Below are 13,890 nucleotides of genomic sequence, written 5' to 3' on the forward strand. Positions count from 1 at the left end.
TGAAATCAATGCTGTCGCTTGGCCATCCTAAGTCTATTTGTGGGTACAGTACTTTTCCAGACTTGTCCATGCCTTTTTTCTCTTGGTTATGAAACTGTGTGTATGTTAACTACTTATTATAGATTTCTCTGAATCATTGACTTTTACAGGGAAATATGAGCAAACAGTGGGCCCGCCTGCTGTAAATGTGGCTTGTTATTTCTCCAAGGTCGAGGTTAAGGGACAGGCAGCGTACGAGATTGATCTCTGTCAGGCTAACGGATTTTCATCTGTCAAAAGTGAAGTGCTGTGATCTGAAATTAAAATGAAATCAGCTCATTCCACTCATCTTGTGCCATGAACTCCTTACTGCTCTCCTCTCTGGTCTATGGGGAAGGGTGTTGAGAGGCAGCGAGTCGAGTCAGAGGAGCAGCAGACAGCTTGGGTAAGTAGCAGTGCAGGAGTGAAACTGCACTTGGTGGCAAATGTGCAAATTATGTTTTACACACAGTTGTGGTTTGACAAGCAATTGTTTCAAGAGTTATTATTCTAAATCTGACAAGCTGTTTCTGAATCTTATTAGGACGTTTTTCCCCTGATCAGACTGGCTCTCTGAAGACAACACATTTCTGCAGACCAGACCTGATCTAACAGCCCAGTCAGTTCTGGGAACAAGTGGCTAATGAATGCAGGTGCTCACCTCCATGTTATCCTGGTGTTTGAAGCAGTGTGTCTGCATACAAACGAGCCTCAGGACAAGCCTCTGTACATACTGCAGACCTCATTGGTCCCTAAAGCCACATCAGAGGATGGAAGGGGGGGAATTAATCGCATGAGCATCAGCCTTCACCTAATTCACGGCAGAAACAACATTGTGCCATTGGTGCTGCAGCTGTAGGTTCCTCTGAGAAATATCTTACACTGGATGAATGCCATTTCCCCACATAGGGTTAACAAGAAAAACATCACTATAGCATACTTGCCATTACATGCAACCTTTCTTCATTGCTGAGATTTCCAAAAGGAGAAAGAAAAATGCCTGACATTTTCCCCTGTCACCCCTGGCAACTACTTAGAGCATGCTTCTCAGTGAAAGGTGAATTCCTCTGGGTGTGTGGCACACCGCTCTCCTTTCTCCTGCCCAGATGCTTAGAATAGAAAATGTCTCTACCTCCTGCAGCAACCATATTGTCAGTCCCTCATGGGTTTGTTTCAACATGCAAATTTAGCTTAATCAGTTGCTGTTGTTTGGTATTTACATAATATTGTTGCTCAAAGTAGTAGCAAAAAAAAATTGCAACTTTGTCTTTCTCCTTCACAGCATGGTATATTCTGTCAGCAAATTTGTGTATTCACACTCTGAGCTGTCATTGACAGAGCTCTGTTGCCAATGTGACAAAAGTTTTGAAGGCCAAACACTTATAGTAGTCGTCAAAGAGTTTGGTATTAAATTGATATGAAATCCACAGTGGAGCTATGAAGGTCTTGGCAGACAATGTGTCACTGAAGGACTACCTTATTAGAGCTATCATCTGTGGCATGAAATGCCACCCTCTTCATATCCAAGTGAAAAGTGTCAAGAACAGTTATCTAATGCAGTAGACCAAGACATGTGGCCATGGCTGCATAGCTCAACCACTCTATAACCTTTGAGATGTTTGGACTGCAAGATGAACAAGAGAACAACAAGAGAACAATAATCTCAGCCGAACTGTAAGTGGGTGCTCTGTATTGGCTCACACAATGACAGACAAATTTGTCCTTGGAGGCTTTCTGGGTAAATTGACGCCATACCAGATGTGTGAAATTGAACCATCTGAGTCTTTGTAACTGTTGGTTGTACTTTGCGTTGGTAGCTCAGTTCTAATGTGGTTGCTGTAGTTCTTGATGGTTGCTTTGGTGTCGGAGCTGGCAGACTTGTCTCGGTGCTCAGCTGCCTCCAGGCTGCAGGACATAGAGAGCGATCACAGCTAACCTAATTAGCCTCGGTCTGCAAGCCGAGCACCCTTCCACTCCTCTCTCCTCTCCCCAGTATGATTTAGTATGATTGAGTGATTGAGAAGTGCCTTGCTTTCTTCCTTCACCAAAAACAAACACGCATGCACATCACTCTGGACCATCACTTAACAGTTGCCATGGCAACGTTCAATCCCCCTTCATTCCAAAACACATTGCAGACTTTCTAAAAATAATGTGTGTTGTCTTTCCTCACAGACTCCTCTCCAGAGCCAGTCCTCACACTATCAAAGGTGAGGTTGTAGGGCCATAGGGACCTATTCTGGAGTCGCAACAAGGTAAATGGACACATATTATAGACATTTATTCACAGTAGCATACTGAATCTTATCACAATGTAACCTTTGGTTGGTGACCTGAGAGGTCAGGTCAGAGTCTGGCCACAGTGCTGCTCTGTGGGCTAAAGCAAGACGTAGCATTGTGCCAACATAAATAAAGCAGACTCTCAGTGGGACAGAGAGAGGGAGGATACTGTTGGCAGTGCAGAGAGACAGATTAGGGCCATGTCAGCCACTGCTCCGACAGCAGAACAGACAGCCAGCCCATGGATGTGACTTTTACAATGATACAGCCAAATTGAATATATGTGAATTCTCTGTGGGAGCAATGAGCCCAATGTATTCATATAGCTTACATCATAACAGCCCTCCCCATCTCCACTCCTCTCATTACTATGTGTTCACCTACTGTAGGACACACGCAAACTGGCATTCATGCAACCAACACATACAAATACCTCTCAGCCTTTCACAATGTTTTTAAAAGGAAAGGAAAAACAAAGGAGCCTGCATTGTAAGGGCAAAATGGCACATTTCTGGGATTCTGGAAAGGATCTTAATGTGACATTGTGCAGTTGCATGAGTAAGTGGGCTGATGTGCCTGAAGTCGCCCTCGTCTCTGTAGCCAAGGGGAATGAGCCAGTCAGCGCACGGCTCTTACATAATGCTAGAGGATGGGCTGTCGGAGTGAGAGAAATCGAGCATAGTATGATTGATTTCAAACACTGACCACTGCATTACAGCTATCAGTCATCAGTCTGTGACAAACACATCTGAGGGCGGGAGAAAAACACACTGACATCTTTTAGCAGTAAAATACCAACAGAATATCACTTTATTGAGTCTCAAGTAAGCACACAACATGTTATATAAAGTGTGGAATGGGATCTGATTTACACGCTGTTTGGTTGAAAGAGTGCGTCCTTGCATTAACTGTCAAATGGGTGTTTTTGGTTGTAGGATAACTAGGTGAAGTCATCGCTGTTCAATAGCAGCTGATATGATGAGGTAGACATTGACACACCCAATATGTACAGACCTGCATGTTACAGAGATAACATGCCAGTTGCCAATCATGCCTGCCAAAAAGACTCTCTCAGCTAATTGAAAATAGACACATGAAGAACAACAACCTGCATAGGGCCATGTACTGATACTAAGAAAAGAATCACTATAAATACACCACCTACACAGATAACAAACATTACACTTGTGGGTTAGAAAGTACAGATTGAACAGACTATCCACGGATGAAATATTTTAATTAAAAAAAACTAAGTTTTTATAATGTTCTATAAAGATTTCACATTTAGAAGTTGATAATACAGCCATTATTCTGATTAAACAAAAAATGTTCAATTGTGCTAATTTGCTACTTTGAAGGCAGCAAAATTGATGGGATACATATTAATCCTCACAGCACACATCCTGTATTAGGTTAAAATTAATTTACCAGAAATCCACGTAAAGCAAAATATTTTGAGGGTATATATGACATTTGGCAAATCACTGCTCCTAAAACTACACATACATTTCAGTATACAAAAATAAACTTTGTAAATGTAAACTCAGACTAAAGCGATAATAACCACATATCAGCAGCTTGGATATACAGTTGTATGGTGTTATTATCAAATACTTGGCGTATTGTTGCTAAATTACTTGGCATTATGACAGTGAATGTAAATAACAACTGAGGGTGATACATACAGTGTTATAGCAGCAATAATAATACACGCATATTTGACAATCTCAGCAGACAGCATGTATGTATTATGTTGTCCTTTATCAATAAATTGAGGGGGAAAATCAGCATTATGTTTGTCCTTGTGCCGTTCTGGCCTTGTTCGTCTCACAGGACCTCTAAAGCCGAGGTAATACTAGCAGCCAGATTAACAATAAGATTAAAAAGCATTATTGAGATAATCTACTACAATACAGCAAAACTACTTCACACTAACAATGACTGAAAATTGAATGAGCCAAGGAAAAGGGATGCTCTCATTCCTTCAAGATGCCCTTTACATCCAAACTCTAAAGGTAACGTAACAGTCTATTAGTTAGAGTTTAACAGTCAGCTCAAGCCTATTGAAATAAGAGAATAAAATCTTCACAACCTCTACTGAGGACACAATGTCGAGTAAGGTGCACATGGACGCCTTAACAGTCATAGATCGCAGAAGAAAGCTATCAGACAGTGTAACAGTTCTTGTCAGTATCTACTGAATAGCATTTTAAAAAATTAGGTTTATCAATAGGTTAAAAGTTATAATCCCAGATAATGAATTCACACACAAAAGAAAGAGGTGTAATGAGTTCTGATGTGTGATTTATCCATCAAAAATGGTTTGTGGTATGATTGAGGTGATAAGATTTTTCTGTGAAATCACACTGTTTTGTCCCAAAATCTCTTAACGCTGTGTCTAAGTGTCACTGTGTCCAAGTTTGATCGAGAGCTGCCCATGTTGGCCACAGTAATCATCACAGTTTGAGTAGTGTGTGATGTGTAAATATAATAGCCAGTGTTTCATAATTGAGCAATTCTTTTAAGATACATCACAAAGACCACTACAGTCATTTGTTATAATTTGAGTAGATATATCAAAGCCATTATATACAGAGCAACCTCAACAGTTATCCTCTATGCTTCTTCTCAATGTGAGGACCTCAGATTACAGGTCCAAAGACTTAGAAGGTCCAAAGCAGGCCGGCATAGATCCTCACAGCATTATAGCGGCATTGCCTGGTAGCTATAACATCCACAGTGAAGAAAATAAACTCTGTGATCACTGGTCGATCCAACTATCATGAGATATTGTAAAGTGTGACCACACCACACATTCGCTACACTATGTGACCCCACTCACAGAGCAAATGTACAGCAGCCAAAGCCACAACGCTGCAAGTTACACAACCTTATTCCATGGCAACCAATGTTGAGTGATTTGACAGCAACTGCTCAGCAGATCCCGCTGAGCGTCTCAGTCGGCCTTGTGCTCGCCGTTCTTCGCCCACCCTCGGCTCATGGCCGCCACTACGATGCTGTACATGTTGAGCCAGGCTTGACGCAGGGGCGCCGTGTAGGCCTGGCCCAGACTGCACTGCAGCATGTAGAGGAGGGACTCACCCACCACCTAAAATAGTCCAACACAAACAAGCAAACAAACACATACAGAGCGTGTGCACAAATGGTCACGACATATGCAAAGAGATTCTTCACAGATCACTAATTTGTGAATTTGCCTTTTGAGAGCTAAGTCAGAGCTGTAGAATCGGATGAAGCATCTTACAGCGAAGGACTGGGTGCTGACTCCCACTGCCTGATGCTTCCTCCCTAGGTTCAGCAGAAAGTCCTCCAGGGAGTGAAGGTCGTCGAGGTGGCTGACTGCTGCGTCGATCACAAGCATCACCTGGGATCACATGCACAAGACGCACACAAATACACAGACACAGGCACGCATAATGCAAGCTCAAAACTGTGCACAAGAAGGGACTTGAGGTTTTAATTGTCTGTATACTTGTAGCGGTTGCGGTGGTGAAGTGAGCTCACCTTAGTGACATGTTCCAGGAACTCGGGGCTGGAGAGGCAGTCTTGTGTGGAGCCACAGTTTGTATTGTAGTGGAAAAGACTGAGGAGCGCAGGGTCCAGCTCAAACAGTCTACCACAGACACATACCACACTATTCTATAGGTGTATACAGATGACATGGGTTGCCAAACATCCACACAAGCACAAAGTCAATCTATAAATTGTAACACAACAAATCTCTTCTTCTAGTGTCTGTTTTAGCGGCAGCTGTCTCAAAGTAAATTGGAGATTATTGCAGTCTGTCGCCAAGCAACAAGTCAAGCCTCCGGTCCCTACATGGTGAAAGTGTGCAGTGAAGGATCTGGCTTCATTATCTCGCTACACCTGTGCTACATATTCAAACACTGCAGCTTTTAACTTACAACACCAAAAAAACAGTAACTACCCATTACTTTGTATTCACAACTTTGGTGCTCAGAGCAAAACAGAGATGAAAAGTGTGATTTGGATTGATGCTAATGAAAGGATAACTGCACAGAATAACAAGCTGAAATACATGGTTTCTCCTTGCAAGTAACTTTACAGTCTTATTCCGTCTGAATCATGCTGAGTGTGTAGAGCATTACCTGGAAAACATGATCACACCATGAGGAACTTTGTTCTTGCCAAGGCTCTCCCAGCTGCCTCGTATCAGCTCTTTGTCTTTCCCTGTCAGCTTCTCCATCCTCCCTCAGGCTGTGTGCACAAGACAAGTTCTTCTGGAGGGAAAACAACAACTCCTCTACTGGACAAGAAGAAGGCTCAGCTGGAGGAAAGCCATAACAGTCAAGTGAATCCACAGAGGAAACTTCTGCCACCGCCACCTGGAAAACAAAGTGCAGCGTCAAGTGAGCGTAACACAACTGATTGGTTAAACAGTGTTACAGATTAGGAGGGGGCAACTGTACCTTAGTTAGGTCAGTCTTCTCTCTGAACTTCTTCTGGTACAGCCAGGCTGAGGGGTCTGTGTGTGTGTGTGTGTGTGTGTGTGTGTGTGTGTGTGTGTGTGTGTGTGTGTTTCAGTGTCTAGGGAGCAGCCTTGCCTGACACCCTGGTGCACTTGCTCTCTCTGTCCCCCTGCCCACGGTGCAGCCAGAGAGAGAGACAAGTTGTGCCACGCTCTTATCTGTCACACTGACTGCTATCTCTCTCTCTCTCTCTCCCCCTCCCCGATTGTCTCTTGATATGCTCTCTCTCCAGCATTGGGGATATTATTCATGCCACTGAAGGAGAAAAAGAGGGATCTCTCTCTTTTGCTCCAGTGAGGCTGTAGCGAGCCACAGCTCCTCCTGCAGGTGAACCAGGGGCAAAAACAGGAGAAGACACCACATGCACATACTGAACACACACAACCAAACGCTTCGCCCTTGCACTATTACTCCATGCTACATTGAATACAGATAAACAAGAAATCTATTGCAGAACAAAATAGCCAGCATATGTTTTCAGGCAGAAGTGAAGCAGACCCAACTAGGCCTATATCAACTGTAGGGTGTGTCTTCAGCTGCCAAGATATGCAACCCATGCATTTTCAGAATTAAATTAAATGTGTGGGGATTTTAATATTGTACAGTGGCTAAAATAATAAGAGACCTGGATGTGCCACCTCAGTGAAATTATATTGTTCATCTGCTGAGGAAGGCCACTCCTCAAACACCCTGATCATAATATTTGGTGGCCAAGCACACAGCCTCTTATTAATCTAAATGAGATGTGTTGCTCCCATTCTCAGCCTCCACATGTAAGCAGCTTGTTTAAAAAGACGTCAGCTCGCTCGCTCGCTCACACGTTTTTCACGGCTGCGGGTTCTTTTGCTCGGACATTTATCTGACAGATTCGGTGAGATCGGCTCTGTTTTCAGCCGTGCACCGGGGAACGAGAGGTGCACAGCGTTCTCCTCAGGGACCACTAGGCAGCATGGGGAGGGATACACGGTTCCCATGACAACCCTACTGGATGGAGCCCTTGAAGCTTTGTCATGTGATGTTTGAGATCTCAAGGAAGGGACTCTGCTATCTATCTATCTATTATATCTATTATATCTAAGTATGGTGTGACAGGCTTTTCCCCACGTCCTATCTTTAAAGAGACTCAATATAAATCAAAATATGAAGAGTCTCATTCCAAAATGAGATATGCACCATTTAAAAGGATTGACATCTAGGATTGTTGACATTAAAGTAAAGCTTGACATGGGCCATGACTTAAGTTTTGAGTCATTGTAAGACTGATCTGAACTCATGCAAACATTGACATCAATAAGTTCAATTTATGACACCATGGCCTACAACAAGTAGCCTAACCCTATAGAATGTACTGGTCTCCATGGTGACACCAAATGGCTGTAGCATTATGGTCAACCCACTATAGTGCAGACATATGCTATTACTGGCACTGTCAGGGAGAAGTACATTTAGGCAGACAGCTCAATATGATTTTCATTCTGTACATATTCAGACATTTCTAGCTGGTCAGTAAGAAAAAAAGATCCTTCAAATTCCTGGCAGTTGGCTGCCTCAGCACAAGCTCCTAGTGGAGGCCAGTATAACAGTGTATTTGATGTGGGTCTAAGGGCTTGGAGCAGACCGCTGAAATGTTCTTTGTGATGGCAGATGAACAGCGAGGGCTATTTATTTAGGTGGCAGCGTGGCTCTAGAAATAGCTGGGGACTTTAACCAAGCCATCCGAGAAATGTCCATGTCAGATGTTTGCTGTCCTTATGGGACCTGCCCAAAAAAATTGATTATTCAAACAGAACTAAAAGAAATACAACTGAGCAGTGTGACAGTTTTAGTACCTCAGCATAAATCAGAAGTGTATGATTACGATCACTTTATTTTTCACATGTCCGTCAGAAGTTTCTTGATTTAAGATGAGTGAAATACAAATTCACGTTCAGACACAGCGGGCTAGATTAGTGTTCTCATTTTGTTTTTGAACTGTTCTTCTGGTAACCAAGTGTTTCATCATCCTCTAAATTACAATATCCATATTCCCAAGCAAAATTATTTTCATAAAAACCAAAGTAGCGTTTGATTTTCAGTTTAATAAGGTTGAAATATCATGCAGCAAAATATTTACATTTGCAAAACTTGAGGCGTAATCCCCTACCACTGTAAAACTCAAAACATATAAAATCTTAATGACTTATAAATATGTACACCTCTATAAACTTTTATTCATTTTCTTGCATTTGTGGAGCCTAACATTTATGATCGTAAAGTCCAGATGTTTTGCAATTTCATAATTTATAGCTGCACATCTGAAACTATCAAATGTTTGGCGCAGATAGTTAGCCTTGACATGAATCATTTTTGAACACAGTGTTGTTTTCTACCAGAGAGGCCACAAAAAACTCCATGCCGCCTGAACCGTTTTGATCATGGCATTGCTTCCCCCTTGGATTTCACGCTCTTTTCTTCCACATCTTCAATTTTCTCCCCATCGTCTACATTTTCTTCCCTAAATCAGACATGTTGGGTTAGAAAATGGCTATATTGTAATTACATCGAACTTTTACTTGGCTATGGTATTTGTCTTTTCTTCACCAAAAACTGCAGGGCAAACTCTGGGAATTATGTAATGTAACATTATGACCAAACCACATGAAGTCCTTGGCTTTCCAGAACTGGTGCTATTCATAATTTCACCAGACACAGTGGTATTACACAGTGCATGAACAAAACATGCTAAAAATTCTCACTCTGCCTACCTGATATGAATCTCATTTTCAGTGCTGCGGTTATCCACATCTGTATCATCCTCAGATCTGGATGTTTCTGATGTAACTTCGACCGCTTGTCCGTTTGCTTCAACAAAATGCTCATTCAACCCTGCTTTCTTCAGCTTGTTTCTGTATGTCTGTTCTGCATGAGCTTTGGCATTTCTCTGGAAATCAAATGTCAAAGTTATATAATCAGAAGGGCATACAACTTGCGATGTGAAGTAATGTTTTAAATTACCGTGTCATTTACCTGTTTCACCTGTTCGAACAGATACGGGCGCACAGTGACTCGTGCTTTCATGTCCCGTAGCTCCCTCATGTACTCTCTCATCCTCTGCTGGTCAGCTTCCCTGCATGTCAGAGAAGATTATAGTTTAGGCCACTGTGGCAGAAGTGTGCGGTTGTTGTGATGTGACTTGCAAATTTTGCAGAGTGGGAGACCGGGCAACCTCACTCGCCCAGGCAGGACTCACCGATGCTGCTGCACTTTTTCGTGATACACTTCTTTCAAGCTGCTGTGTGGGTCCAGCACCTTTGCACGGATGGCGACTGTCTTCTTCATGGCTTGGGACCTGGTTTGGTGCTTCCTCATCCAATCTGCACTCTCTTGCTTCTTACTTTCCCTCAGCTCCACTGACTTCCTGTAAAAGAAAGTAAAACAGTAAAAAAAAGTAAAGTAAATAAAACTGCTGAAGATGTACAGTAACTTCAAATGCTTCAAACTTCAAATTCACCTGATGGCCATGCAGCGCTTTCTTGCAGCATCTGTGATGTATGTGGGAAGCGTGTCAGTGGACAGTGATGTTAAGCCCCCAAATGAACTGCTTCTCTTTAAATGGTCTCTTTGTACCTGACAATGAGAAAAAAATACTTCTAAATGCTACCAGCCAAGGTTATTATAGCTTACTGAAACTAAAACTCAGACTAAAATTAGATAAAGAAAAATTTTTGTTAACTGAGACAGCAACAAAATAGAAATTTCTGAAAAAACAAACTAAACTGAAAGTATACACTGCCATCAAAACTAACTGAAATTAAAAGATAATCAAGAATTATTTTTAGTTTCAGTCAGTAGAGTGGCAGTTCAGTGCTTTGTTTTCGCATAGCGCAAGAATGGTTGCCAACAGTTGTGGTTTCTAGTTTCTCTATCTTGATCATAAATAGCCCACATTTAAATACATGTTACCAAGTTTCACTTAAGAATAGTGAAGATGAGCGAGTTAAACTGCATGTGTCCATGCAGATTGATGGTGTATGAACATCCTCCAAGGCATCTGCCCATTTTTTCTCTGTAATGTCCGCACTTAAATCCTCCACCCAAGCAGAATTCAAAATATTTAGGGATGGTCCTGCAAACTACATAATTGATCTTCTAAAAAAGACATTGCAGCTTTAACTGAGGATCAAAAGTGAATAAAGATACATGGGTGTGATATCAGGCAATCTAGGAAATGAGGTAGGCTTACTAAAGATGCAGACTTTGAGGAATCTGAAGAAATGATTATGAGATAGATTAAATTTGACATGTAACTATACAAAGGAGGGAAATATTATATCTGTACAGACAGCCTTCATATTTTCAATGCCATTATGTTTCCACAACTGAAGGAATTGGTCTGGACTGATGCAAGAGATGAGACATACAACAACTTATCCCAATAAATCTTTCATCAAACACACACCTCTCAAGAACAAAGAAAAGGAACTTGACCTGCTCAAAGGCCTTTTCAGCATCTAGTGAGATAAGGACTTCTGGGTGTTGAGGGTAAGACCAGAAGAATATCTGATATTATACAATCTACTAGAGGAACCTGAGTCAAGTGGGTCCTCCAGAGAAATTGGCTCTTCAAGACAGGCTTTATCTTTTACATTCATAGATGAAATATTCTGTTTACTGAATATTTGAATATTGAATTTACTCAATAATGTAGAGTCCCTGCTTTTCTTTACTTTAACACTGGGTACATATTATGCTGCTTTGGACACATCTACCCACTATGAAAATACTAAAATTGAAGGTAAATTAATTAAATGAATGCAAAATAAGTTAAAGTTAAAAATGTCTAAACAAGACAAACTAAACTAAAATTAGAAAACAGTGTCATGACATATAAATAAAAGCAACACAAAAAAACACAACTAATGCAAACCAGAAAAGCATTATAATGCTGCTGACAGCATTAACATGATGAGGTCAAGGATGTGGTCTACCTGTGAGTCTTCGGGGCTCGTCCTGCTTTGCCTGGTGGGCAGAGTTGATGTCCACAGGTGGAACGGCTGACACTTTGTTGCATCTTTCCTCTCCGTCTTCCTCGATGCCTCCGTCTGGAGGGCCTTGTGCAGCCTGCTGAAATCAGGGATCTGACGGTTGATCTTTGGCTGGAAGCTTGGCTTCTCATCCAGGAAACCCAGCATTTCCTTCTTGGTACGCTCAGCAGTGCGAGGTTTCGGGCTGCCGGACTGAGCAGGACTCTCATGTGGCACTGTGGAGTTTGTCTGAGTCTGAACTTTTCTGCAAAGCTCCTCATCTACACAACATTTCAGACAGGAAAAGCAGCAGTTGAAGTCATGTCACCGTGTGTATCAGTGGTATTAATACATTCATTATGACATGATAGCTATATATATATAAGCTACTATAGGTTCCACTAGATAACATCATCCAATCAAAGAGGGAGAGGGAGGGAGACAAAGCACACAATCAACTCACCTGAGGAGTCCTTTACTACCTTGTGAAGAGGTTTCCTAAGAGTGACCACCTTGTTTTTTTGATCCTGTGCAACTTGGCTTAACATTGCTATCAGCTTCTCCCTTTTCTCCCTTTCTCTCTCCTGGAAGCTGAAAGGTTTTTGCAGGGAGAGCAGGAAGCTCTTCCTCTGCTCACGGCCTTGCTTCCTCTCCTTCTCTCTCATCTGCAGCATCTCATGATAGCGAGGCAGACTAACATGGCTGGGCACAGGAACAGCACAGAACTTCCTCTGACTCTCAGCTTCTGCCTCCTCCTCTTTGCTTACAGGAGCCAGCTGTGTTTTTGATGGTGCTTGCTGTTGAAGCTGTTGTGTCCCTCTGTCAGTCACCCTGGACGTCCTGACAGGGTGCTGCCTGTTTGTTGAAGATACCCAGGCTGGAAAAGAAGAGCCGGGCCTCTCTGACTGCCTGAGCTGTTGTGAGGTCTCCTTGACTGAGGTCAGGGCGGACGCAGATCTACATCTCTGCAGACCTACATATCTTTGGCAAAAAACTATTTTTGAGCAAAATGGATTTCACCTGAACAGATAATTACAGATAATTAAGGAAAGTTGCAGTGTACCTGGTCTGGCGGTGTAGTTGTTCGTCATCGTCGGACTCATCTCTGTCCTTGTCTGGTGAGAGGAGGGAGTTCTGGTGAATCCTCCTGTCCAGCTCCTCTCTCTGTCTGCTCTCTGCCTCCTGCAGCTGCTGCCTCAGGGCTTCTCCCAGGGCCTGGAGCTGCTGCTGGAACTGCTGCTCTGATCTGAGCCTGTCCTCCAGCAAGGTCTGCAGGTCTGACATATCTCTCTCTCTCTCTCTCTGCTTGGATACTAGCAGAAAAACTCTGGACCAAGCATACCCCTCTGAACAGAGAGGGGGGAAAAAGAATGACAATAATTTAATGAAAGCCAAAATGGCTACACCTCAAGGACATGAAAGCTTGTTCATACTCGCAAAACAAAAGTAAATGAAATGTTGATTTCCCTATTTTGTAGCCTATTTTGTGGTATTAATTTCAAAGGCTTGCAGCTACAAAAAGTTACACACATCATAGCTTGCAGACGACGATTCAAACTCCAGCCTGTGTAAAGGGGTTGCCATGGTAACCAGACCTTCGCTTCCTCAACATTGCTGATGCAGGTATAATGTCGATTTCGGGGCAGAGGGCTTGTAAGTATAGTTTCCATAATTAAGGAAAATTGTCTTTAGACTTTGTACTATTGTACAAAGTTTGTAAAACCACGTAATACAAAATAATATTTACCAAATTAAAGTAGAAAACAACTGAATAATCGACTGCCAACCTGGTAAAACGTAGACGAAACAGGAAGTAACTGTATGCCTCCGCCTTGTAAGGTTTCCGATATCTTTGCCGGCAAGATAAAGTAGAGCCTACTTTGTGATGATTCTGGTAATATTGATTTAACCCAAAGTATTAGTACGAGGTTTGACACAATGCAAGTTTCTACCTGAACTTATTCCCTGTTTTGGTAGCATTAGCACCGTGTGTGGACAGACAGAGCATTGCCAGTTGCTACAGCCGTATTCTCTGATTGGACGACAACCAGGAAGTACTTCCTCACTGATACGCATGT

The 13,890-nt window shown here is 42.3% G+C and overlaps 2 protein-coding genes across 2 annotated transcripts; both read right to left on the bottom strand.

Annotated features, from left to right (window-relative positions):
* Positions 1–5,254: 5,254 nt before the first annotated feature.
* On the bottom strand, positions 5,255–6,526 carry ngb (neuroglobin). Its single transcript, XM_071520895.1, has 4 exons — positions 6,429–6,526; positions 5,824–5,932; positions 5,564–5,683; positions 5,255–5,407 (listed from the first exon to the last, which is right to left on the bottom strand). The coding sequence occupies exons 1-4, from the start codon at positions 6,524–6,526 to the stop codon at positions 5,255–5,257; spliced, it is 480 nt and encodes a 159-aa protein (XP_071376996.1).
* A 2,213-nt stretch (positions 6,527–8,739) lies between these two features.
* Positions 8,740–13,888, bottom strand: fam161b (FAM161 centrosomal protein B). The gene is made up of 9 exons (XM_071520891.1): positions 13,879–13,888; positions 12,876–13,158; positions 12,276–12,667; positions 11,777–12,093; positions 10,300–10,415; positions 10,039–10,206; positions 9,816–9,915; positions 9,554–9,729; positions 8,740–9,303 (listed from the first exon to the last, which is right to left on the bottom strand). Exons 1-9 carry the CDS (start codon positions 13,886–13,888, stop codon positions 9,222–9,224), a joined length of 1,644 nt encoding a protein of 547 aa, XP_071376992.1. The 3' UTR covers positions 8,740–9,221.
* Positions 13,889–13,890: the final 2 nt, after the last annotated feature.

The sequence above is a fragment of the Centroberyx affinis genome, unplaced genomic scaffold, assembly GCF_046629955.1.
Source record: "Centroberyx affinis isolate AG114_WGS23_722 - 3 ecotype Tasmania unplaced genomic scaffold, CSIRO-AGI_Caff_v1 ptg000830l_1, whole genome shotgun sequence".
NCBI classification, from domain to species: domain Eukaryota; kingdom Metazoa; phylum Chordata; class Actinopteri; order Beryciformes; family Berycidae; genus Centroberyx; species Centroberyx affinis.

Bases quoted from the DNA above. Each gene is read 5' to 3' on its own strand.
- fam161b (XM_071520891.1), bottom strand. The intron at 9,916-10,038 runs GTGAGTCCTGCC...TCTGACATGCAG, and splicing joins GAAAAAGTGCAGCAGCATCG to GGAAGCTGACCAGCAGAGGA. The intron at 9,304-9,553 runs GTAGGCAGAGTG...TGTCTGATTTAG, and splicing joins GAAAATGAGATTCATATCAG to GGAAGAAAATGTAGACGATG.
- ngb (XM_071520895.1), bottom strand. From the start codon at position 6,526: ATGGAGAAGCTGACAGGGAAAGACAAAGAGCTGATACGAGGCAGCTGG. The intron at 5,933-6,428 runs GTAATGCTCTAC...TGTCTGTGGTAG, and splicing joins GGTGTGATCATGTTTTCCAG to ACTGTTTGAGCTGGACCCTG. The intron at 5,408-5,563 runs GTAAGATGCTTC...GGACTATTTTAG, and splicing joins TCAGCACCCAGTCCTTCGCT to GTGGTGGGTGAGTCCCTCCT.